The 27,206-nt window shown below is 42.2% G+C and overlaps 2 protein-coding genes across 8 annotated transcripts in view; both read right to left on the reverse strand.

The window, feature by feature from the left end:
* Positions 1-1,721: 1,721 nt before the first annotated feature.
* Positions 1,722-18,821, reverse strand: LOC144004569 (protein phosphatase 1 regulatory subunit 15B-like). The gene is made up of 2 exons (XM_077501850.1): positions 16,981-18,821; positions 1,722-2,354 (listed from the first exon to the last, which is right to left on the reverse strand). The coding sequence occupies exons 1-2, from the start codon at positions 18,058-18,060 to the stop codon at positions 2,139-2,141; spliced, it is 1,296 nt and encodes a 431-aa protein (XP_077357976.1). The 5' UTR covers positions 18,061-18,821; the 3' UTR covers positions 1,722-2,138.
* A 2,439-nt stretch (positions 18,822-21,260) lies between these two features.
* The window catches only part of pik3c2b (phosphatidylinositol-4-phosphate 3-kinase, catalytic subunit type 2 beta), a 382,245-nt gene continuing 376,299 nt past the window's right edge, over positions 21,261-27,206 (reverse strand). For 4 of the 7 annotated variants that reach the window (XM_077501844.1, XM_077501843.1, XM_077501846.1 and 1 more), the window contains one exon: positions 21,261-25,068. In XM_077501844.1, the coding sequence (XP_077357970.1) occupies positions 24,744-25,068 (325 nt within the window). In that variant the 3' untranslated portion in view covers positions 21,261-24,743. The remainder of the gene's footprint in view (positions 25,069-27,206) is intronic. The other 3 variants (XM_077501849.1, XM_077501842.1, XM_077501841.1) reach the window with 1 other exon arrangement.

The raw sequence follows: 27,206 nt of genomic DNA on the forward strand, positions 1-27,206 counted from the left end.
AGAAAGTTACACATACCTGCACAGACATTGAAATCGGTGGTTATTGGGTCTGGATTTTCAGCTGTTGGTCCATTTCCATCGACGAAATGTAGAGAGCACATACATATGTGCCCTCTGTGACATTTTTCACTCTCCCAAATGTCTCCCGGGCCATGGTAAAGTTTTAATGAACTTCCTTAATTTGATCACAATCAGCATATCGCCAGTCACACGTCAGCAGACACCAAAGCAGCAGAGGTTTGTTGTAAACATAATACATCTATTAAGGCTATTTATGATGAAAAACAACAACAAAAAATCGTCGAGTCGATACACATTACTTGTGGTCGCCTGCAAATGGCGTCACACCACAGGTTTGTCCAGAAATTGTCCATTTACAATTGTTCAAAATAAAAACGTATGGACTAAAATTGTAAAAACGTAAATATACCTAAAAATATAAAGCATGATTATTAAGAGTGAAAAAAATAAAATAAAAATAAAAAAATAGATTGAAGCGCCTTCGTCAGTACAAGTAGCACTAACGATAGCTTCATTTTGGTTTCTTTTTTAGCTGGTCACAAACCAATCACAATAACAAAAAACAAACAGTCTTAATGATAATAGGAACACATTAACAATCTAAACTGACAATATTTGTCACATCTGAGACAATTATTTTGCATATTTATCATTTAGTCAATCTTATTTATTCAATGTATTTTGCGTTTATATTCATAGGTTTATTTACGTTTTTACAATTTCAGTCCGTACATTTTGTAATTTAAAATTACATCTTTAATATTTTCTTTCCAATGTTTGACGTCAACTGGATAATTTCCAGCCAATCCTGTAGCGGGACGTGTTGGGTTACGCGACCCCGATACGATCTGGCAGCCCGATCACATCTAGTACCGACAGGAGTACCGCTGTATTGTTTGTCTAAAAGCAAAATGGCCGCCGCACATGCGCAATACGCTGTTCAGAGGGAACATAGACAAGCACAGATCACCGCTTTACAAGGATAAATCCGTGGCATCGATGCAACTGCTACGTCCGGGCTACTGACCTGTCACTCAAAAACAATCAGTCAATGAAAATGCATTCTCTATTAAGCCCGCCCACCCGAGGTTTGTGCCAAAACGCAGAAGCAAAAGTCTGAGCTTCAATGCAAAATAAGGAAGCGCAAATGAGGGAGCATAAACGACAGCAAACGTTGTTGTTTGCACTTCAAAAAGGTTTGAAGCAAAAAGTTTTGTTTACACTTCAATAAGTTTTCCTTTTTTTAAGTTTTGTTTGCTCTTCAAGAAGTTTTGCTTGAGTCTTTGTAGTTTTGTTTACAGTACAATAAGTTTTTCTCGATTCTTTTTGGCACAGATCTGATTCCATATATTACACAATATCTGAAATTTGTAGTCACTAAAATCCTAGGTAAAAATGCAAAGAACATCAAAATGTCTTCAAAAAATCCTAACAATATAAAAGTACAACTACTGTAGTAATGTTTAAAACAAAACTGCAACTTTTTCAATGAGCTCCAAAAATCTTTACTTTTATAAAGTTCAAAGTCGATTATTTAAAAGACAAAGAACATGACTTTTTTTTTTTTTTTAAGCAATAAACAACTTTTTCCTCTCTTCCTATTGGCTGACACGATGGGCTCTTTGAACTCAATACCAAAGAGACCGTTGCGCATGAGCCGGCTGGGGGCTGCCTGTTGCTAGGCGACCACCAAGCAGTCAATCAGTTGATTGGTTTATTGATCACGTGAGCAAACAGCAGCAGCAAGTCAGGCCACAAAGCTTACAAAAATATTTGTGTTGAAAATACTCCCCACCTTTTGAGTCTTTCTTGACTTCCTGTCTGAAGAACCAATCAAACGTCTCAATTTGGACTGATTAATGACATGAACCTTGAGATTGAATCCATTAGATGCGGCCCTTCACAATAAAAGTACACAAATCTGATTCGTCACAAAGGAAATGGGAACACGTCATGTATGGGGAAAGTGTCTCAATACTTTTGCGCGTTTGACCAGTGGTCATGTGATCACTCTTTGGCTTCCAGTTGAACGTTCATCATATGTGTGTTAAAAACAAAAAAGAAAGAAAAAAAAAGAAGTCGTATTTGCATTTCATTTGGCATCAAAAGCATGTGGCCTAGTCGCAGTCATGGCCGTTGATTCGGCGGTACACCCGGCGCCGATGCTCCGGCTGCAGGCAGTAAGCCAGGCTGAGCTCCGCCTCCTGGCAGCGGCGCAGGAAACGGCCTCGGTCGCGCGCCAGCTCCTCCCACGGCCCCCGACGGTCCTCCTCTTCAGCAGCGTCAGCACCCGACGCGATCACAAACTCCTCCACCACGTCACTGAAACGAACCTGAGCAACAAAACAAAAGATTAAAGGCTGACTAAAAATAAATCAGGCACAGGAAGTAGAAGCTAGGGCTGGGCAATTAATTGAAATTCAATTACGATTTTGACTATTACCCTCCACGATTACAAAATAGGCATAACTGTACAAAAACGATTATGACTAGTAGAGCTGAAACGACATTTCTGCCTCGGATAGCCGCTGAGATAGTCGTAGTCAAGCTAACTGCAGTATGCATGACAGTAGGAAACCAAATTTCAAAATAAACCTTACCTTACCAAGTAGTATATGTAAATCAATGCATTGTAGCACTTTTATTTTGAAGTTGTTATCGGAAGCGTATCATCGCTTGATACTAGGGGCTGAAGACGTGCTCCTCTATTCGGAGTTTGTGAACAACGGCAATATAAAATGTTGGGCCAGACGTCAGTAACACAACTTAGTCCTGAAGTCACGTTCAAGCTCCAGGTAAGAGCGCTAAGACATAATTTTGCAGATGTTTTATTGTACGGCGCCTGTTGCCAGCGTTTAGCGGTGACTGCTAGCTAACAGCAAGCTAACAGCAGCAAGCTAGCCACGCTAGCTAGCAGTGGTAAAGTGCTCCACCCGTCTGATTACTTTTCAAATACGTAAATGCTGACAGCCTGACTAATTTGCCGTTCCTTCTGATCACAAATGCCCCTATGGTCGTCTTTTGACAAAAATAACCATTAAACCCAGAGGTCTGTCCAGTAACATGATTAATTTTAGCTAATAATATTCTACACGGTGTGATCAGATGGTTTTTGTTGTGGACGCAAGGCAATTGCCATTTGTTCCCATTTATACACATCCCGGATGAAAGTGGGGCAATTTTATTCAGCAGAGTTGTGCGTTCGACTGTTTGACAATTTTGTGGGAATTGACTTGAGGTAAAAAATTCTAGGGCTGGAGGTGTTATTAACAAACCAGGCTTATTAAGTGTGCTATTTATTTAGCTGACAAAAATCACTATTGCGGGACCAGGGTCTAAACTATTTGGCACGGGTGGCCAAGTTCGGTCCTTGAGAGCTCCTATCCAGCCTGTTTTCCATGTTTCTCTCAACTAGCACACCTGATTCATGATCAGGATCGCTATCAGGCTTCTGCAAACCTTGCAAATCTATGGGGAGAGATTTGTCAATGTGGGAGATTAGAGTCTGTTAGATTTGTGTTTCTAATGTAATTAATTTTGCAAGACCCCCAGGTAATTAATTTCACAAATTCTTTGGTGGATTTTGTGTTTGGAATGCAAATAATTCCTTTTTCCTATATCCAGTGAAGGTATCACTAATTTACGTTTTTTTTTTTTCTGATCTGGATTTTGAATGCAAAACATACGGGGGTCAGACAGTTGAGGCGCGCGGTGTGGAGAAAAGACAGAGCCTGTGTTTTTGGAATTTGTGAAATAAAGCAAAAATGTTAAAAGGACACCACGCCGCCCTTTTTGTGTCTTGGAGCTGCAACATATGGCGAGCCAACCCTGGAGAAAGGGATTTTTATTTTTTTTTTAAGAGACCAGTGTGAGTAAAGACCTTTTTGGTTAGCACCGTTAACGGCTAATGTTAGCGGCTAAACTTAACGCTCTTCGCGTCGCTGAAGAAAACCCTTCTCCACCAATGAACAATGATATTCTGGCAAACGGATCAGCTTGTGAATACCAAAGATGGAGCCAGAAGTGTTAAAAGGAACCCCGGCTGTCATGAAAAGTTTGCTCTATATTATTTATTTGGTTGTTACTAACATGACTATGAGATTCATTTTTCACAAATCATTTCCAGTTGAATACATTTTGTAGAAAATTTATTTAGACGTACGTCGCCATTGTTATTTACGTCGCAACGCATTCAATGCGTAGTGACGTAAATAACGTGACGTCGTGACGTAAAGAGTCACACTCCTCCGTGTGGTGCTCTCGTCATTCAACAAACGCATTCATGGCATACCTTGCTTTCTTGATAGGCGTCACCGCCATTCTACGTCACTACGCACGGAATGCGATACGACGTAAATAACAACGGCGGTGTACGTCTGAATAAAGTTTCTACAAAAATGCATTAAACTGGAAATGATTTTTGAAAAATTAATTGCATAGTTATGTTAGTAACAACCAAATAATATAGAGAAAACTTGTCACGACAGCCGGGGTTCCTTTTAAGGAACCAAGTTCCTACCACGTTGTACTACGCTGGGATAAACTGACAGAGGTGTGTAACTTTCTGAAATACTTCAATGTCGACGATAGCGAGGATGAGCTGGCTGTCAAGGACAAGAGTTGGTGAGAATTAATGAAACTGATTGAAAACAAATTGGATGAACTTCCGCAAAGTCACAAGTCAGAAGATGTAGTCCAGTTGATTCATGAACTTTTAGCATTTATTGAAGAAACTGCGTCCAAAAGCGATGCTCGCGAGTGCCGTACTTTTTCCCGCCCCACAGAGATGACACACAAATACGATGAGCTGCGGGAAGAAGTAAAAGCGTTGCAAGAAAAACTTAAAACGGTGGACGCTTTACCTGTCTTGACCCAAAGCCCACAGCCAGCTAAAATACCCAAGGTGACTATCCGCAGGGAATTTCGGATCTGTGGCCATTTCAGAAAAGACGACACATCTGACTTGTATCAAAAACTGATAAACATAACCCAAGAACCGAAACACTCCCCCTAGGGCTTCCTCTTCAGGGCCATCGAGCTCAAGGACCGGCTTCTGTATGCATCCAAAGAAGAACCAGCTGAACACTACAATGCAGATCTGGTCAAGAAGTAAGTTTTTGAGGTCACTGGGCACAGGACTACTAAATGACAATATTAAATTCCAGATCAAGCCGATTCTGGACAATTTTGATGTGACTGATGAAATGCTGATTGAGAGACTAAACGAAGTAGCTAATTTTGAAGCGGAGCGGCTGCACCAGTTGAAGAGAAACAGCACAAAGACGACCAGAATTAATGAACTGCAAACTGCAGTCGATCCACATGGTGGAACGCAGATGACGTCAGCCCAGAGTACAGCTGTAGTCAAGGAGAATCTCAATATGGCTCCAGCTCCGTCTGAAGTACATGCCGTTGTAGCAGAACTAAAAGCTGAAGTTGGTGCTTACATTCTTGAACGCCAATAAATTCCAGCCCATCAAGAAACCGCCGAACACTGGGCAGCGCCCGCAGGTGGAGAGGATCAGGACAATGGCGAGGGGGACAACTGCACCCACTGCTTCAAGTGTGGCCAGTCGGGTCACATCGGCAGAGGATGCCGAGCTTCACGTCTGCCGCAGGGAAACGTTAGAGGGCCACTACCACGGGACCAGCGGTCACCCAGCCACCTAATCAGGAGTTCCGCTACTGCCATCACTGTCGACAACAGGAACAGATCCACTGCTCCAGACTTGTGCAGGTTGCTCATCGGCCACTTACTGTTCAAAAGCCTGTCAGACACAACACTGGCCGGAACACAAGCACACCTGTCAAGCGGTAAGACTGGTTGAAAACTATCTGGGTGAGAAGGAGGAAAAACAGTGCTCAACACACATGGGTAATCTTAAAGGAACACTTTACTTATTGATCCATTTTTAGCAGCAAAAAGTTGCTACTTTTTCAATAATTAATTTGGTGACGTGATTATTTTTTTATGTACATTTAATAACTTTTAAACCGATGTTAAAATGAATCGAACGCCGGCATGTTTGTTACACGTGACTAAATAACCCGGATGTTTACGTCACTAGTGTGTAAACGCTACACTATGGAAGCACTATGCAACGCAGCCGTGCATCTCGCGTCAAACCCGGAAGGATTAAACCTTATCGCTTCGAGCCAACACGACAAAATAACTCTACCGAAGGAAAGTCTGCCTTGGATGTGAAAGTTGTGGCGCCAGATGGTCTTTTCGGGCACAAAATAAACTTTGACGAACGAGTGAATCAGGCGGGGGGTGAGTGGTGTTCGTGCGGGAGCTGCACATGAATGGACAATCCGCAAATGAATGTGTGCTGTCTGGAAATGAAAAAACTCGAGGATCGGTTCCTTGCGGACAATCTCAACTGCATCCTGGAACATCAGACATTCAACATGGCAATACTAAATAGACATTCTCAGGATAGCTTTGGTTGCGATGAAAGATGTGAAGAAGAAAAGTCTTGGAGGAGCAAATATCCAACAGGTAATGTGACACACAGTACGAGCAATGCAAAACGTGTGGAACTGACGAAATATTTCAGGAAAAAGAAAAAATAGTAAAATTAAATGTATCGTCGTTACAGCACCCAACCTCCCCTAGCTGTTTTTTTTTTTCTTTTTTTGCGGAGCGTCCCACTGCGGTCAGGCCAGCCGCCACTCGAAAAGACGAAGTCAAGCCAGCCGCCCCAACGATTGTTAATACTGTGCATTACGGTAACGTGCCGACGTGCCCCTGCGTTGGCCACCTTCAAATGAATTATGAAATAAAACAGTCCGTGCAGTATAATAACGAATGCCCCCCCACCCCCGAAACATGCCTACCTTTCGCTTTACATTTGCTTCGCTTCTCCGAGATCTTTCAGTGGCCGTAGGGAGACCTCGATTTGTGCCGGCTGTTGTGAGAGTGAGCTCCGTGTTGCTAGCAGAAGTAGCCGCCAGAGATCCTCCATCGGCTTGATTATTTCCCACGTCTGGTTCTTTAAAGATACTCGGTACTGCGTTGGGCTTTAGTATTAGGCGTGTGGCGTACCCCATCTCAAATTGTAACATATTTTGTATGTAAGTCCTCATGCCTGAAATGTTCGCTGCGCGCACGCCTGCTTGTCCTTCTACTCATGTCGTTTTTTTTTTTTTTTTTTTTTTTTTTTTTTTTTTAGGGGGTCTCGCGGGTTTTTCCTTGCCGACGCCTTGCAAAATTTTGCAATACACAAAGGCATAAGTGACAGTTTGTGTCCTCCCCGTTGTTATGTCTGCGTGAACTACTGTTCGCCAAGCGAGTATACACACTAGTGACGTCACCACTCGGGGGCGTTGCAACACGGAAGTACTTCTATGTTGAAGAAAAGTTAAATAAATCAATATAAGGGTGTATTCTTCAGCTCTTATGCATTTTTCGTAGCTAAACTAACTATTTACTGCCGATCAAGCCATACATGTAAAATTAAAGGAGCCTTCCTTTAATGTTTTGTCAAACAAGCAAGGGAGAAAACTGGTTCAACTAATTGGTAGACGTAGAATGGTCAGGTGCACTTTTGACAATGTACCAGTTACAGCGCTGTGGGATACAGGTGCCCAAGCAACTAGGGGTGTTAAAAAAAAATCGATTCGGCGATATATCGCGATACTACATCGCGCGATTCTCGAATCGATTCAATAATCGGCAGAATCGATTTTTTTTTTTTTTTTTTTTTTTTTTTTTTAGGATTCACACCTTGTGCATGGAAGAATGTTATATGAACGGAACATTAAGCCTTAATATTTTATTTTAATGCTGTTCAAACATGAAACAGATTACAACCTCTATAAGACTGAAATTTCAGATAAATAAATAATACATTTTCATATAAATCTTACACTCTACTAGCTTACTGATTAGTATTGTCTAAATTTGAATGAAAAAAATCGCAACAATCGACTTATAAATTCGTATCGGGATTAATCGGTATCGAATCGAATCGTGACCTGTGAATCGTGATACGAATCGAATCGTCAGGTACTAGGCAATTCACACCCCTACAAGCAACGGTGATAAATGACCATGGAGAAAAGCGACTCTTCTCTCAATGTTGAAAACGCTCACTGATGAACACAATTGGACTGGAAAAATCACCTGACCAAAGTAATACACGCCTACAATTGCACTGTGAATGAAGCCACGGGCTACTCTCCGTTCTTTTTACTTTTTGGTAGAGTGCCAAGGCTTCCTGTCAATCTCCTGTTTGGCATTGAGAAAGAAGATAGCCCAGGCTCCTACCAGAACTATGTGGACAAATGGAGACACAGGATGATTGAGGCTTACAACATCGGCTCCAGGAATGCAGCTAAGCCAGCTGATAGAGGTAAAATAATCCAATAGAATCCATGGTCCACCTCTTCAAGGTGTACTGGTAAGAGACAATGTTTGTCTCGTAGCAGCAAAGGTATGTTCTATTTATCTTTTGGTTGACACGGGTTACTGGTGTAAAACGTTACTCATGAAATTGTTTGTGTCCGGATAAACTCGTCTTGCTGTACGTCCGCGCCCATAACAAATTAATTTAGAAAGCTTGATTTTCGGCGAGCGTTAAAAGGTGGGAAATATATCAAGTGTCACAAAAAAAAACTCCCGAGTAGGACACTACATTACTGGGAATCATTGAAACAAGTCATTTGGAGCCGCTAGCTACAAAAAGAAATGGAATTTGTTGGGGGGCAAAGTGGAAGTGGAAGCCTAAGGTATGTTGTTTTTGGTTGAAACAGTATGTCGATCACCACTTTCATGGTGTAAACTGTCATTCATAAAATCGTTTCTGTCTGTTTGTGTCGTCTTGCTGTATATTGAAGTCTTCGAGCTAGGGGTGTTAAAAAAAAATCAATTCGGCAATATATCGTGATATTACATCGCACAATTCTCGAATCGATTCAATAGGCGGCCGAATCGATTTTTAAACATCCATTTTTGATGGAAAAATATTCACCAAAATGTCTTATGGTTCACCTTAAGCATGAAAGAATGTTATATTAATGGGACATTTAGCCTTAATATTTTATTTCAATACTGTTCAAACATGAAACAGATTGAAACCTGTATACAACTGTACTTTCAGATGAATAAATAACACATTTTCATACAAATCTTACACTGTACATGTTTACTGATTATTATTTTCTAAATTTGAATTAAAAAAAATCACAACAATCAAATTATGAATTCGTATCGGGATTAATCGGTATCGAATCGAATCGTGACCTATGAATCGTGATGCAAATCGAATCGTCAGGTACGAGGCAATTCACACCCCTACTTCGAGCTATCTTAGCTTGCTAGCTGCTAACAAACAGTCCGCACGTCGTTCACTACACATTCCTCAGCAGAAATCAAGCCCAAGTTAAAGTGTTCTGGACGATTACGATTTTAATCAAAACTTTAACAAAAAACAAACAAACAAACAAAAAAACATTTAAACAAGGTTTGACTTATTCAAAAATTAATCTTGTGCAAAATGTTCAGACAATAACGTACACAAATTTAAATCAGTTTTACAGTAAATTTAACATAGGTTGTTCCAAAAAAAAAGCTACTCATATGTTTTGCATAACTTAAATGCCACATAACTTAAAATACTCAGCTTTTGCTCAATATAAATGCCATACATAGCTTATACAAAAACAAAAACAAAAACTACTTATGGCTTTTGCATAACCTAAATGCCATAAAGCTTGTACAAAAAAAACAATACTCATAGCTTTTGCTCAACTTAAATGTCACATACATATCGTGTGCAAAAAAAAACTACTCATAGCTTTTGCATAACTTAATTGCCACAAGTAAGTCGTTCTAACAATTGTAAACAGGTATTGTAAACCACACATCCAGTATTCTGCAAATATACAACTCAACTCACAATAACATTTGTATATAACAGAACTTCAAGATCAACATCTTATAAATAATCAGCACCACCTTTTATTACAATTAAACTCAAATTCCTTGCAAGCAAAACTACACTGTCAACTGACTGACAAAAGACAAGCTCTGGTGTATGTCACAATGTTTCCCCCGGCACTAAATACAGCTCATGTTTGTTGTTTCATGGTGTGCGTGTACTTATCTTTGCTAGCGTTAGCTACGCCGCACTCTCGTAGACGTGAGTGTTCCTCCCATTCTTTCGGATGCATTTGGCGCAAGTGCTGGAAGAGGTTAGTTGTGCTCCTACTTAACTTGTTCGGCAAACCTTGCACACGCTTGTACTTTGCTCTACATCGTTCTTGTAAAAGCCGAACCAATTCCATACAATAGATGTAACATGAGTCCCATTTCTCGGTTAGTCTTCTGGAGCAGACAATGTGTGCGAGTAGGCAGCGTATGTTTGGCCAAAGTAGCTGATGTGGGGCTCCCGGTGATGTGGAAGCGTCACTTTCCTTCGCTGCCGGTTGGCGTGGGTTGGCTTCGCCACCTGGGAGGCCGTGTAAAGGCTAATGCTAATGTTCTGCATCAGGCTCACGCAGAGACATTACGGCAGAGCTCCGCTCCTGCGTTTGCTTTCAAACTTGTGCGCAATACACATCACATGAATGAATTAATTTGTTCATTAATTTCTGTGTGTGTTTGTGTGAGTGAAAAGAAACGGGGTGTGAGTGAAAAGAAACGGGAAAAAAAACAGGCGGTGATGTGGACTGCCTGTACGGCTGTTGCGGGCTCCTGTGCGCCTACTGGTGAAGTCACATACCGCAGCTTAAAGCGCGCCAGCCACCAAAAAATGAGCGTAAACAGAAGCGGATGATGTGTATTTATTTATAAGCACCTCAATTTCACGATTTAACTAATTTTCACATCGTGGCACTTTCAATGGACGAATTAATCGAATTAATTCGATTTATCGCCCAGCCCTAATGTTAAAACTAATCTAGAATCAGTACAGTGTTCCCTCGTTTTCCGCTGGGGTTAGGTTCCAAAAAATACCCGCAATAAATGAAATCCGCGAAGTAGTTAGCTTTATGTTTTACAACTCTTATAAATGTTTTAAGGCTCAAAAATCCCCGACCGCACAATTTAGACACTTTACATGTTCTCACATTTCTCTCTTGTTCAAACATTGACAATGTTCAAACCTTCATAATTTTTATAAAATGGGTATATTACTGTAAAGAAATATGCAAAATTGCACTTAAAAAAAACATCCGCGATACAGCGAGACCGCGAAAAGTGAACCGCGTTATAACGAGGGAAGACTGTATACGTTACTGGTGTCTGAACATTTTAAACAGGAATTATTTTTGAATAAGTGAAACCTTTAAATAAACGTTTGTTGGATTTATTAGATTAAAATTGATTAAAATCGTAATCGTCTTGAATGACTGCAAAAATCGAGATTTTATTTTTTGGCCATATTACCCAGCCCTATTTCAAGGTAAACAGACGATGAAGAAATGGCGGCTGGCTCATAACGGCTGAAACAGCGGAAATAACGTTCGTCGAACTTGATCCTGTTTGCTTTGTCCTGAAAAGAAATTTCGACATTTGTCGTTTGGAAATATCTTGTGTTCCACAAAGACGATGTTGAGCAAAAGAACACGAACTGTAAAGTGTGTCTGAAAACCGTCGTAACCACCCAGAGCAAGACGGCCAAGCCTTTTCCAAAACAGACAGTTCAAGATGTGCGAAGCAAGTAGAGATAGACCGATAATCGGCCGGGCCGATAATCGGGGCCGATATTTGACATATTGGTACATATCGGTATCGGTCTGTTTTATTAATCTGACGGCCGATATGAGCGATCCATTTAAAACTCCGTCTTTTCGCTTCGAATGCAGCCCAGAGCGTCTCTGTCTGTTATGGAGTCCAACTCCAGCAATGTAACGCCCATAGCAGCATTTGATTGGTTAGCCGTGCAAGAGCCAGAACCAATCAGTAGTGTATGCCTGTATCACAGTAGCCGGTCACACACGCACCCACGGACACAACGCGACAGACACATGCTTCGAAGGTAAGTTAAAAGAGAAGAGACTCCGCCGATCGTTTCACCATGATAAGCTAAACACATTGAATTATGTTGTGTATTAAATGCACTATATGAATGGAGCTGCATTGCCTTGCATTGAATCCCCGCTAGCTAACAGTGGTGTGTTCAGCTTAGCATGTAGGCTAACACCCAGTAGCTAATTCGCTACTTGAACTACTCGGGGAGGGAATCACACACATTTTCACTTAAGTAAATAATGTTTGTTAGAAAGGTTCCAAATATTAACAGTTGTCATTATTATATTGTCTAGTTCCATGTTAAGAGTAGAGTAATGTCATTATATTTACCTCTCGTGACGCACACATTGCATTCTGGGTCACGTCCACTACTTGTTGCATAGCGGTTATTATGCAGTGAGATGCCACAGTGACACTAAATAGCGTTTAGTTACTTTATATTGTGTTTATTTGTCGCACTGGTTTGCCATTGTGTGCCTTAAGCTTCGACGTCGATTTGATTGACAGCTCGTTGTGCACCTCGTTAAAGTCCGCTCCGTAACTAATTAAGTGTCTCAAACACCGTTTAACTACACGAACGTGTTCTCTTCCGTATGTTTGGCATTAGTAGAGAAGTGCACTAAAGTATAGTGTGCTTATTTACTTGTTTTGTCTCTCTTTTCACGTCATGTCTGCTGTGAGTTGGGACATTATGCTCTCAATGGATGCCACTAATATGTAACATCTACGGCCGTAGTCGGCTGCAATTAATGTTCAGTGATGTAATTTCGTTACGTGCCTCATACTTTGAATAATGAGCTCATGTTTGGTGTGTTGTATAACTTTCTCGTGTGTTAGTAACTATTCATGTGGACAGCTAAGACAGTGCTTGTTAATGTGAATTAGCAATGTTGCAGCCCAGTTATTATTTAGACAAGTACATCTGTGCCATTAAGTGATACAGTACAGTACAGTAGTGAGAGAATAGTGGGCCCATATACACACACGTGTCTATAAGTGTAAAACACATTAAACAGCAGTAAGTGGCAGCGGTCCACCGCAACAATGTCTGTTTAACCAAGTTATTCTTACTATTATTATAACCAAGTTATTTTACTCTACCTTTTTCTGCGTTGATTGGGGCATCCTAAGTGGCACTAAACTACATGATGAAGTGTCTTTTGACAGTTCTCTTGTAGAGAGGAGTAGCATGATATTGCTGTTCTCGATTTAAGATCCTCAGCTTATCAAAACTGTCTATATGGTAACAATAACAATAATTCTAATAAGGTCTACAAGAACTGTATGGTGTTCAGGGATGAATAGTTTTTCTCATGGAATTTTTGTATTTTTTTTGCTGTAGTAATAAGTAATGCCACAACTGATGCACATTTTGAATGACAGGGTTCCTCCTATTACTTCAAAATATAAAAATATAACATTTATAGAATAAAACTACAAGTATCCCAAATGCTATAAAAGGTAATGTCACATTGGCCCCACATTTAACTCCCCCCGCCACCAACGTCTTATTGCAGATAGAAGGATGTAAAATGAAAAGTGCAGTGTGAGAATCCATTGTAAAGAAGTGTTAGGGTTTGCATTATTCAAAAATTTGGTGCCAACATTTTAACTTTTACTGCAAATGAATATCGGCTTCAAATATCGGTTATCTGCCTCCTTGACTACCGATAATCAGAATCGGTATCGGCCCTGAAAAAAGCATATCGGTCTATCTCTAGAAGCAAGGTTCGAAAAGTGCTACCCCCAGACAGCAGCCCATAACGGAGGGTTTTGTATGGGCGACAATGCGACACCACACGAGAGAACGTCAGATGAGTGGAAAAAAACAACACGATATTGCTTCCATATCTACAGTACACAGAGTTTAAACGCCTCCTGAAAGTACCGACCATAGCGAAAATGTTGCTTCCCAACACTGAGAGGCTGCCGAATTTAGACATGCCAAGCATTTTTATTTGCAATTGATTATAGATGTTAATACTTTTTTTTAAATGTATTTTGTTTACAAGCCACACCGCTATGGAGGACCAAAAGTGCCAACATTAAATAAATAAATACACCATTAAATAATTAAATAAAAGTGTCATTAATTAATTAAATGTGTCATTAATTAATTAATTTCCTTGTGATTATTTAATTATTTATTTATCTATCTATCTATATATTTATTTATTTATTTATTTATGTATATATTTATTTATTCATATATTTATTTATTTATTAATTTATATATTTCTCTATTTAATTATTTCATGGCGGCACGGTCGTCGAGTGGTTAGCACGTCCGCTTCCCAGTTCTGAGGTCTCCGGTTCGAGTCCAGGCTCGGACCTTCCTGGGTGGAGTTTGCATGTTCTCCCCGTGCCCGCGTGGGTCTTCTCCGGGTACTCCGGTCTCCTCCCACATTCCAAAGACATGCATGGCAGGTTAATTGGGCGCTCCGAATTGTCCCTAGGTGTGTGTGTGAGTGTGGATGGTTGTTCGTCTCTGTGTGCCCTGCGATTGGTTGGCAACCAGTCCAGGGTGTCCTCCGCCTACTGCCCAGAGCCAGCTGAGATAGGCGCCAGCAGCCCCCGCGACCCTTGTGAGGAATAAGCGGTCAAGAAAATGGATGGATGGATGGATTATTTCATGGTCGCTGTTTTGCGGTGTTTCGTGAATTTATTTTATCTGTCAAGCTTGCCCGTCAAAGTTAGTGGGCGGGGCTGAGGCCTGATTCACTCAAATCTTGTCCAAGCGACTACTTCGGCCTGAAGTGGTTGTCAACATGGAGGCTATGGTGATAGATTTTTTGCTGATATAGAGTGATCAAGGCTATTTGTTGTGCAAAACCAACATCAAAATAAAAGCGATATTCCTTTTATTTCGATAAAGTACAATTTTGCCTTGTAGGCGTTTCCATTGAAAAGTAATTTGCTTCTGAGGCGTAGTTCTCGTAATGTCCCGCCTCAACTCTCGCGAGATCTCGCAGTTCATGTAGGTGGTCGCATCATGCAACGTCACGAGAATAAATTGTTTGCGTGTTTCAGACTTGATACATTTAAGGGATTTTAAATATATCTCAAATTCTATTAGAAAAATATTATAGATAGATGCAGGGAGATTTAAGAAGTCTTTGTTTATGATGCCTGGAAACAGCAGTGGCGCGGGCAGCAAGTCAAACAGCGACATCTGCTGGCTTTTAGGTCCACACGTTTGGAATGTGATAGTTTACTGTTTGTATGTTGTTAATTTTAATGTTTTAATTGTTTTCGTATGTTTGATTTTTATTCCATGTTGGCTACAGCAGTGTTCATTGCAGCGATTTTTTTTAAAGTGCTCTCAAAATAAAGTTGAGCTGAATTTAAATTTGCTACTATTGTTAGAAACGTTTTGCATACATAAATGCAATTTTGTTTTGTGTGTGTGTTTTTTTTTTTTTTCAATGTTTTAATCACTTTGGTGATGTTTGTTGTTGGACTTGCAGCAGTTGTTCAATAGAGCATTTTAGAAAGTGGCGGACTGGCCACCATTGTGGCTTCTCGCTGAGCCACTGATCCTGTACTTCCTTTTCTCTGTGACCGGGCGGAGTCACATGACTAGTAGGGAAAAAAAAAAAAAAGTGTTTCCATTAAAATTTTGCTAAGAACTTCCATTTCAGCACGTCTCAAAAAGCACCTAATGAAAGTGTAAATCTAATGCCTAATGGAAACGCACCTATTTAGGTGAAAAGCGCCACCCAGCCTATCAATTGAGTTTACTGGCTTCTCACTCAGCATCAATTGACTATTCTGAAATGGATTTGCCTTGACTTGGTGAGCAGATTGACCAATCAGGTGTTAGGACCCACCCACTAACTTTGACGGGCGAGCTTGACAGATAAAATAAATTCATTAAACACTGCAACAGTGACCATGAAATAATTAAATAGAGAAATAAATAAATGAATGAATAAATAAATGAATAAATAAATACATACATAAATAAATAAATCATCATAGTAAATTTAATTAATTAATGACACATTTAATTAATTAATGACACATTTAATTAATTAATGACACTTTTATTTAATTATTTAATGATGTATTTATTTATTTAATGTTGGCACTTTTGGTCCTCCATACACCGCCTCCTTTGCACATGGCATTATTTATATTATTTATTTGTAAGAAACATTACCTCCACAAATACATTACCACCTTTACACAAATAAAGGCCTTTGCACATATTATAGTACTTTCGCGCAAGGTCGCTACAAAAAAAAAATAAATAAAAATAAAAAATAAAATTGGGGGGGGTTATTGATCGTGCATTTATCGTTACAGAGGTAAAACTGCCCAATTTATCGTGGTATTGATTTTAGGTCATATCACCCAGCCCTATGTTTAATCGTTAACTTTTTGTTGAAAGTGGCTTTAATACTTATGCAAAAAAAAAAGTATGATTGTTTCACTGAAGATAATATGGCTCAGTCATCACGTCTGCCTCGATATGTTATGACCAGCTGTATATGAAAAAGAGAAAAACTACCTGATATAAAATGTTCTGAGCAGATCCTTGAACTTTTTGTGGGTGCAAAGCAGTTGTGTCGTAGTTTTGCTCGCAGTCGCGCTAGCCATCATGCTCGTCTTTCACTCCTCACTGTCTTCCGTCTGGTTTAGAATCGCTGCCGGCAGCCGAAAGAATGATCTCATCTCTGCTTGAGCTATTAGCACATCCGTCGGCCGCGCACAAGTTCACCATAGCATTGGTCACTGATTTATCAACTGACCTATTTCCTAGCTCACACTGATTGTTTTCTAATTCACTCCTGACGCCCTGACCCCCACTGCGAGGGGCGCACTTCAACGTGACGTCACACTGGAAGGGTCTAGACACAGGTCAGTGAATAAAAGGTTAACAAAAAGTTCAAAATTGTACAGGAAGTAGCCGTGTTAGCTTGCGGAAACAGGAAGTGGCTCTCTGATAGTGATCTTGGATAACAAAATAAAAGCGTTACCTTCTTGGCAGAGTTGAAAGGTCGCATGCAGCCGCCAGTGGTGGGCGCCCGTGTGACCCTCAGGGGCGGAGTCTGCGCTTTCCCCGTGCTCAGCGGCGCCCGGAAGTTGAGCAAACTGTACGGGTCGGAGGGCGTCAACGACGCCAGAAGGAGGAGGCTTTCCGCCTCGTCCGCCTCACCGCTGGAGTCGTCCCACGTGTCCTGAGCGGCGGGAAGGGGGCGGGGAGCTGCCGTGCAGCCCGTCTGAAGCCGGGCGCTGAAGTTTTGCGGGTTGTACGGGTCGTCGTGGCGACACAGCGACGCCAGCAGGCGCGCCGTTTCCTCGTCCGCCGCGCTGTTCTCCTCTTCATCGGACGAAGACCAATCGGACGACAGGTCGGATGAGTCTGAGCTCTCGAAGCCGTCGTCATGGGCGGAGTCTGCCTCCGTTTGGCTGTCGTCGTCGTCGTCGCTGTACGGGCAGCCCATGATGAAGGCGATGCTGGCGTTGCGGCACTGGGGCGCCGCCATCCGACTCACATAACCCGGCGAGTGGCAGGCTTGACCTGATCCTGTCTCTTGGGCAGTGGAGAGACCCTCCTCATACTCCGCCACATGCATCTTCTCGTCATCCGGTGGCCCGATGTGCGAATCGCGGCATCGTTCCTCCTCCAGGCTGTGGTAGCCGTTGTCCGGGTCCGCAGGGGCCCCGCCGCTGCCCGGGTCCCCGGTGACAAACGTTTCCTCTTCGTGGACAGCGCGGGAGAGCGTGGCGGACAGCAGGTGTCCCCCCTGTAAGGGCCCCCTCGTCCGCTCGTCCTTCCAGGAGCTCCACAGGTCCCATGCGAAGAAGAATGTTCGGGAAGTTGCGGCCTCTTGCTCGCCGTCCTCGCGCCACGACCAAGCAGACGCGCTGGCGTCCAGCCGGCGCAGAAGCTCGTCCTCGTCTCGGGCCGCATGGCCCCCACGCCAACCGCCGAGGCCCGGAACGTATTTGGAGACGAAGGCCAGCGCGGGCCTGGACAGCAGGCCGAGCCACGAGCTTTCCTGAGCGACCAGGCCGGCCGCGCGGCCGCCTTCGCCGCTCGCACTTTTAAACATGTTTCGAAAGCTTCAATTCACATACACACGCACAAAATCACACTGCAGAAATTTCACAGAGTTGCTGACGTGACGTCACGTCAGAGGCTCCAGTCCACTTTTGGCTCTACTTGGCGCTAAAACTTGCAGCGCGTCCAGCCGGGAGACATCGCACGTATCACTCACACGGACTGGCGAGAGGCCCAGCGGCTGTGGGGACAAGTGGGATCCCGGGGAAGGCGGAGGGCAACCCGGCCGCGGTCGTCGGCGTCGCTTGGCCCGTTCGGAGGTCGTTGCTGCTTCGGCTTCGTTCTGCACGACGACGACAACGCGGTCGCGGGAGACGGACAGGGAACGCCGGCGACCGAGCGAGACCGCAGCCACGCCATACTGCGTCTCCGGACGCCGAATGGACCGGACCGGAAAGCTCCTCCGGTCGGCTTGTTTGATCTTCGTTGAGCTTTCGTTTCGCAGCTCACCAACAACCGAGTCGCCGAACGACGAGCCCAAGTCCCTTCACAAAAAAACAACAAGAGCAATCCAAATCCGCTGCCACGTCACTAAAGTGACTTTTGGCGTCGTCTACGAGTCGGAAACTCCTCGTGCATGGCGTTAATGTTGACTTTGAGGGCAAAAGTTTGGCCTCCGCTTGCGTTTCTTGCTTCCGCTCGGCGACCACAAGATTTCATCAGAAAAGTCAAGGGACCGGTCTGAGTCTGACAATGCGAGGCGCCGGGGGGCGGGGACAAAGGCAGGCAAGTAAGGGAGCGTCGCGGTGTTACTCGAGCCGAGCACGCTGCTGCTGCCTCTTACGTAAGAAAGATGAAGAACTTGTTCTTCCCGCATCACATCACGTCTGCCAAACGTTCTCACGCAAACTCGTTCACATTACAGTCTTCAGTTTCAATGCACACGGCGGGGTCAAAGTACTCACGCTTAACTACAAATTTGGATGTAAAAAAAAAAAAAGAAAAAAAAATCTGCTAAAAGAAGCACTTAATCCAAGTTTTAAAAAGTACATTGACATGGCTTGCCATTAACCATCTTTATTTTTGAAATACATGAACGACAAGACGGCAAAACAGGGAAGGCGAGAAGATCACAGAAACATTATGTACAGAGAATTACAAAGCATCAACATTATCAAATTGTTTTCCATATTCAGAATTGACAAAACAGTCCCATTTTCTCCAGAACTTCGATCCCTTATGCTGCTGTAGGCAAAGTGTGAATGTCGTCATTTCCATGAAGTGAATATGTTTGACAGTACTTACAAATAATCCCATGGTGGGGGTACCTGTTTAAGACAGCACTTAGTGATTGCCTGCATGCTGCAATCAATATTGGAAAAAGATATGCATCATTGTCAGGTAAAGATTCAGGAACCAACCCAAGAAACAATGTAAAAAAAGAAAAATCAATTTGGGTTCCCAATACAGTGGATATTAGTTTTAATGACATGTCCCAAAAAGAAACAATAACTGGGCATGTCCAAAATATATGGGCCTGATCTGCCCGAGTGTAACCGCAATCTCTCCAACATGAAATATCAATAGAGCACGATTTTGAAAAACAGACCAAACTCTTCCAACAAAAATCTCTCCAAATAAATGGGTTGGTTGTCCAGATTTGGGACCTCCATCCCTCCAACCCGACGTCATCAGGTATCTCCATCCTCATGTGTTTTTCCCATTGACGTTTAACGTGGAACCATAATCTCTCAATAAACCAGTGCTTCTCAAATAGTGTGGTGGGCCCCCCCAGGGGGGCGCGAGGCTCCATCAAGGGGTATGCGTTTGACCTCGCGGAACATGCTTTTTTATTTTTTTTATTTGGATTTTTTTTTTTTTACTGTCCTGTCCTAGAATAAAGTGCAATTGCACCTCCACTACATTAGGGGGTAGTGGCGCTCTCATTATTGGCAGAGTGTGCGCAAGGAGCATTCGTCCGGTGGTGTAGGGGTTTTGTTTGCACTGAGCATGCACGCTTTGCACACAGCAAAAAATAAATAAAAAATAAAAAATCACAAATTATTTTATGTTTTGCAGCTTGAAGTTTTTGTTTTTGTAATATTGTTTTCTTCTGCGGCATGGTGCAGTGGAGTGGTTAAGCACGTCTGCCTCCCAGTTCTGAGGACTCCGGTTTGAGACCAGGCTCCGGCCTTCCTGGGTGGAGTTTGCATGTTTTCCCCGTGAAATGGCTGCTGCTAGTCAAAGAGTTAAGAATGTCATTGCTGCCTCCATTCTTTTAACTAAAATTGAGGCAAACAGTTTATAATCCATGTTTAGGACGCTAATAGGTCTATTGTATTACAGTCTAATTTATCCTTTTCCTCCTTGGGGATCACTGAGATAAATGCTTCCCTCCAGAAAGGTGGAGCAGCACCCCCCTTCATTATATAGTTCAAACAATTTTTTAGCATAGGTAACATTGGTTCTCTCATCTCCTTAAACCAGCCATCGGTTGTACTGATTTAAGATGTGAAATTGCCCTGGTAATTTCCAAGTCTGAGATGTCACCTGTTAAGACTTTCATTATGTTTTTCACCTAGAGAGGGGAGGTCCAATGAATTGAAAAAGTTACCAATTTTTCCATCCATCTTTTCGCCTGGTTGTGTATGCAATGATTTATAATAGCTTTCAAATGCATTTTGAATGTTTAGTCATTATTTTTTTTTAGGTGGGTCTCCCATTTTATAAATTGATCTTGCTTCATGTTGCTAACGGAGTCTCGGGCAGCTTTAGGTCCCGCCTCATATCCCTGCTTCATAAACCGTATTCTTTTCTCCACATCTTCCATGTAAATGTTGTCTATTTCTTGTTTAAAATCCATTTTTATTTTTACTTTTAGTCATTGTCGTCATGGCTAAAGTGGGTCTGAATGTTCTTTTTGTTCCTGATCTTTGAAGTTGAAATGTCTGCTGAGAGGCAAATTATTCAAATGAGCTCCAGTTTGTTTTTGTTTTTTTATGATTATTATTTGGGATAAGGAATGATTTCCATTTCAAAATGAGTTGTGATACATTTAGACTTTTGGACAATCATCACCTTATATGAATAAGAGGCACTCATGCTAAGACCAAAAAGTTTTGTTTTTTTTGGGGGGGGGGCAAAGTGTTTGTATTTGCACTAAAAGGTAAAAAAGTCTTGCAAGTTGATGAATTATGCGAATCATTGACAAAAGCTGACTGCAAAAAAGAAAAAAAAAAGCAAGCAAACACATCAGTCTTGAGTTCAAGTTTATTTTCAAGTGCAAATCATTCAAAACAAAGTGAAACGTTCATCTAAATGGTTGTTGGATGTTGAATCGAAACATTTCCACCTTACACGTTTACATTCGGCTCGGCCCGCGACGTCGCTTCCTGTCCCGGCGCAGAGCGTTGATTCCTTGCAAGATTTCAAAAGGTCAAAGTTCACAGTCGATGTTTGTTGGAACAAACAGTTACAAAAGTAGAAAAATCACAACAATTGCAAAAAGGAATGAAATGAAAAGTTCAGTCATGTAATACCTCCGCTTCCCACAATGCATCTGTGATTGCAACAGCTGTGGCCAGAGAGGAAGAGGAGGAGCTTCACTTAAGCGCTTTGACCAGTGTTGTACAATTGGCTGCATATCGTGCACCTCACATGCTTACTGAAACGTGGCAAAAAGCGGCCACTCAAACTTTGAAAGCTTTGTCGCGTGCGTGGATGAAGCCATTTATTTAAACCTTTATTCGGCCACAAAAATGACTTTGCAGTAGTGGAAGCCAAGGCATTCGTGGGAGGTCACGAGTAAGACATTGTTGTTCCACTAGTGCAGGGTACACAAATTCCGGTCTTCGACGTCCGGAATCCTGCAGGTTTTAGATGTTTCCGCCCACTAGCACACTTGATTCATGTCATCAAGCATGCCTGACAACGATCCTGATTTTTAATATCAGGTGTGTTGGTTGGAATTTGGAAAGGTTTCAAAACGCGTCCCCGTACGTTCCAATATGGACACCATATGTAGGATAGCTACTCCTCCGGTGATCATGTCATTCTGGCGTGACTGCGCACGAACCGCTCGTCTGTCAACAACAATGGCGGATAGCCGTGTCGTTGTCGTTTTGCGCAACCTCCTTAGCTTGTTTATGCTTTTAACAGCAAAAATGTTTTGCATGTTGTTGTTGTACTTGAATCACCCGGCACTTCTCCTGTGTTCATCTCACTGATCTGTATATTGATGTCATTAGCCCATACACGCCTGTGCAAGCTGTCGAAGCATCTTACTTCTCCCATCTTGCGAGCAGACTACCGTTTAAACTACTTTGAGGACCCCCTTTTTTATGGCTCAGTTCCTTTGACCCCAATATTAGATTTTGCTGAAGTATCTTTTGCTGAAATAGAATTCTTTAATAACCAAAATATATAAGTTTCTTCCTGTACTAAACATTATTAAGCATATAATTTCTACATGTATTTAAGGCAAGTTGTAAAATGTCCTCTGCAGTCCTCCCGTTTATGTTTAATACATTGAAAACACAATAAATCATGCCGTTTCTACTAAGTACTGTCTCAAATGTTCTCCAATTTGGATGCTGTAAATGTATAGGAAGAGTATGGCGAGAAGGGTTTCTTGGGAGGAGCCATATGTGGCCTCGTAACCTCAAAAGTCTTTGACCTATTGGCTATCCAGTTATATATTAGTGCAGCAATTGAGGATGGACGGAAGTCGGACCAGGAAGTGTGTACGGGAACGCCCCCTTGAACTCGGAAATTCCGCTTGCGAGGTCGGAAAAAAAGGACCCCGACTTTACCGACGGACTACAAGTGACATCACTCAACAAAGGCAACCCCTTTCGAAACACAGACCATGAATGGTAAAACACAATCTACTAGGGTATAAAACTAGATAGCATTCTTCATTCAGAAATGTTCTACATAACTTCACTTAACCCATTGTTTCTCAATTCCGGTCCTCAGGCCCCCCTAGCCAGCCTGTTTTCCATGTCTCCCAATTGCAACGCAGGTGAGGATCATTATCAGGCTTCTCCAGACCTGGCTGATTAGCTGTCATTGGAATCAGCTGCATTCGGAATTGGGAGACATGGAAAACAGGCTGGCTAGGGGGGTCTGAGGACCGGAATTGAGAAACACTGAAAAGCAACGTACGTGACAGTATGCCGCCATCTCCCGGCATGAAATTATACGGTCAACTACGGAATTGTATGGAAAGATTATGAAATCAGATAAAACAATACATGAAGCAAAATTATGAGAACGTAAGTTTGCTGGAGGTCAAAAATAAGTTTTAAGAACCAAAATAAAAAACAATTTACCACTATCCGCCATTTTGGTTGTTTACTTTCGCCTTGAACGCTTTCAGGTCGGAACTGGGAAAAACCAACTCTGGCATATCCGACTTACAACCATCCTCGATCGCAGCAATAGATCAGTGACTTTTTACGAAGCTCATTCAAATGTTTTGATATGATGCACTTCATTTCCCACAATGCCTTGCCTTTAGGGCTCATTATACTTGTGCGTAAGGCTCACGCGGAGACGTTACGGCGGAGCTCCGGTTGTGCGTTTTGCCTTCAAACTTGTGCGCAATACACATCAGTGCCTGCTGTAGTTTCACTCCAAGTCGGGGGCTGTCGATACTGTTGGCTGGGACGCCACAGAGTGGAGATTTAATGACCAATTCAGGAAGTTCAATTCAATTCAGGAACACGAAACAAACCGGGGGGAGAGAAGGCTCATCACCGTGGCAATTATTTAATGCCAATTTGCACCGGTGTCGGCCGTAAACCCGCATAAAGACAACAGCCACATGCTTAGCGAACTTTTCTTTCTTACAGGTTTATCCATTCTGTCTTCCTAACCGACCGGACAACACTACACATTATTATTATTATTTTCTAGCCACTTGCCAGCAAGCTAAATTCTCGCAGTATTTGTTCCAAAACAGTACGAGAATACATCTTGTGTTGCTCCCGCTGATACGTTCGCAGCCGACGTATTAAGATCGGCATTTAGAGTGTAGGCGACATGAAGCGTGCCGAAATCAGGAAGTGCGTCTCTCTCTCGTTGCCTCTCTTACCTTGCAAGATCCCCACATAACGTCACACCCAGTGACCCATCTTATTGGCTACGAGCAACTTCCTTGTCACTTGCCAACCTACGGGAGCAGCCGTGGTCCAAAAACGGCAAAGATGCCGTTTGCTGCATTTCCTGTAAGAATTGAGATTGTTTTATGGGAATTTTGAGGTCCCGTACAGGACATAACAATTTAGCCCAGAATATGGGGCGTCCCGAATAACACGTGACAGTTGGCAACCCTCGAGCAAACGTAGTAGCATAAATCAGGCTTTATCCAAGTCTTCCAAATGGCCGGCCAAGTGTTACGGTTTGGAAATCCGATCACATCTCCGTTTGTGTCTTCTCACCGAGATCATGCGATCATCTCTCAAGCGCGCTGAATTCAATTCTACTTGCCGGTCGTCAACTTCAAATTGTCAAGTTTGCAATTTTGCATGTACACTCGGCATTTCGACACTAAATGTTTCCACGCTACTGAAAGGCAGTTATGGAAAAATGCTCATGTGCTCACCTTCTACTAGCGCAACGAAAAGTTTGTCGTCCTTCTCCTAGTTTGTAGGAGTGCATGGAGATGTCGTCGAGTGCCGGATTGGGAAAAAAAAAACAAGACTAAAAATCATTCAAGTAACGTACAGAAAGTCAAATCGTACACGTCGCGTACGACTTGACGGCCAATCGAGCACACATGACGGATGTTAATGTCGTAAGAGCTTTCTGCTCTCGTTTTTCCATCGTTGACATGTTGAGGTCAATGTGGCGGCGGCACCGGGTGTTGGCGCGGCGCGTCGGGCCGGGCGGGCGCCAGCGGGTGCCAGTCAACCCAGCGCTGTCCCGGGACCAGCGTCCCGAGCGGGACGAAGGCCTCGCCCAACGGCGTGTTGTCCCAGAAGGCGCCGTCGGCCAGCACGCGCACGTGCAATGCGCGACGCTGCAGGTCGCCGCGGGGGATGCCCTCGTACACCAGCTGCAAAAAAAAAAAAAAAAAAAAAAAAAAAAAAAAAAAAATATATATATATATATATATATATATACACACACACACACACACACACACACACACACACACACACAGTGGTACCTCTACTTACGAAATTAATTGGTTCTGGAAGAAAGTTCTTAAGTAGAAAATTTTGTAAGTAGAGACGCATTTTCCATGTATGTAAATGCCCTAATCCGTTCCAAGCCTCCCAAAATTCAGACATAAATGTTTTATAAAGCATAAAAATGTATCAAAACATGTAACAAATACATGTTACAATTAGATTATTGCGCAATAAATGAGAGTTGTGCATAATGTAAAAAAACAAAGAATAAAGTAAAGAATAAAAATGATGGTCATTTACCTTTTTAACTGCTGTCCTCTAGGGGTGGGACAAAAAACCGATTCGACCGAACCATCGGTCGTCAAGGGGAGCTAAACGGCCGTATCGGTAGCAGACTTGTCAACCGATACAAAATCCGCCGGGAATCCTTAGATACATTGCTTGTAGAGCTGTGGACCGGATATCGCGTTGCTGTGAATCGGTTGCGAGTGATGCTTTATGGTTTTCATAACAATAGCAAGAGTTCTGCACCGTGCTCTACTTGTTTTGTTTACATTTCAGTCGCATCACTATTCAAGCTACTTCCGTGTTTACAGAGAGCTAGCAAAGTAGCGCTCAGAGACGCTTCATTCCCCGGATGTTGTAAACATAATGCAAAGACGTTTCGCACCTATTTTCGGGGGGAGGGGGGCCGCCTACCGTCAACGCCGTGCTCGCGACACGGCACACGCGCAGTCGCGCACATAGAGTGATAACATGCAAATGGAGACAGTTAGCAGAAGCCGGTGCCTCACATCTCGGTATTTCCCATTGCTATCGAGTCCTCTCGGTGCACTTGTATGTCCCGGGCCGGCGTTGGTACTGCGCGCGAGCCAAAAAGAATAACTCCCGTGACGATCCAATGCATGGATTCAAACGACACAGGTATGTCCCACAGCCAACACACCAGCTAAGCTAAAAGCACACTGCAAGTATCTCATTTCTCAGTTTGTGGCTCCCTGTCAACGTATACAACGAGCATGAGCAGCAGATAGGAGAACTGAGACGTGCCCGCGATTACGTCATCAAACTCAAAATGAACGACAGCCCAAAAAACAAAACATAAACAGTGGTGATTCTGTGGTCATCATCGTCTCAGATTAAAAAAACAAAAAAGATGTCATACATTAACCACAAATGAATGTGATGGCAAAGAAAAACAAAAATTGTGAAAAACAAAAATTGTTGATAAAAAGGGAAGGGCACTTTTGGAAATATTTTTGGATATATTAAGTGGTTAAAATGTGTTTGATAGATTTATTGTTCCATAAGGTGGCTTCATATTTCTTTTGGATGGACGGTAGGTTTATTTCATGTCTTAAATTTATGTTTCTGAAATACTTCACAATGTGCACATATTCTGTTTAATTGTGTTGGTGTCTGTCTAAAGGTTAAATATTTATATTTAACATTAAATTATCAACCTTTTGTTTTCCTGATCCTTATTTTGAAGAGAAAAAAAAACAATTATAACTGTCAATAACTACTAATAAATATTTAAACTGATACATTTTTCAGTCATATCACCCAGCCCTTTGTTCCGGTCCATTTAAATAATTGATTCAATATATAAAAATATAGAAGACATTGTTGTTGTTCTTTTTTAACACATTTGTAGATACTGTAAAAATTTGTGGTGTTTTAAGATTAATGTTTACAAACAACAAATGTCACTATAAGTTTTGAATATTGAAATTAATCGTATCGAATCGAAAATTGTATCGTTCCAAAACTTAATCGAACCGTATCGAACCGTTCTGTTCTGAAAGATAATCGTTTTTCAATCGAATCGCAACCTGTGTATCGAGATACATATCGAATCGGCCTCATATCAGAGATTCCCACCCCTACTGTCCTCATCGTTTTTTGCCCTCTTTGGTTCATGTTCCTCTCTCTAAGAAGTGTTGTTGTTTTTTGTTTTTTTTGCCTGGTGTTTTGTAAAGAACTGATCCATGGATGTTTTTTATTTTATTTTATTTTTTTAAACAATCCTTCGGAAATGTCCACGGCAAACATCATC

This window comes from Festucalex cinctus, chromosome 17 (assembly GCF_051991245.1).
Source record: "Festucalex cinctus isolate MCC-2025b chromosome 17, RoL_Fcin_1.0, whole genome shotgun sequence".
In the NCBI taxonomy this organism is placed as follows: domain Eukaryota; kingdom Metazoa; phylum Chordata; class Actinopteri; order Syngnathiformes; family Syngnathidae; genus Festucalex; species Festucalex cinctus.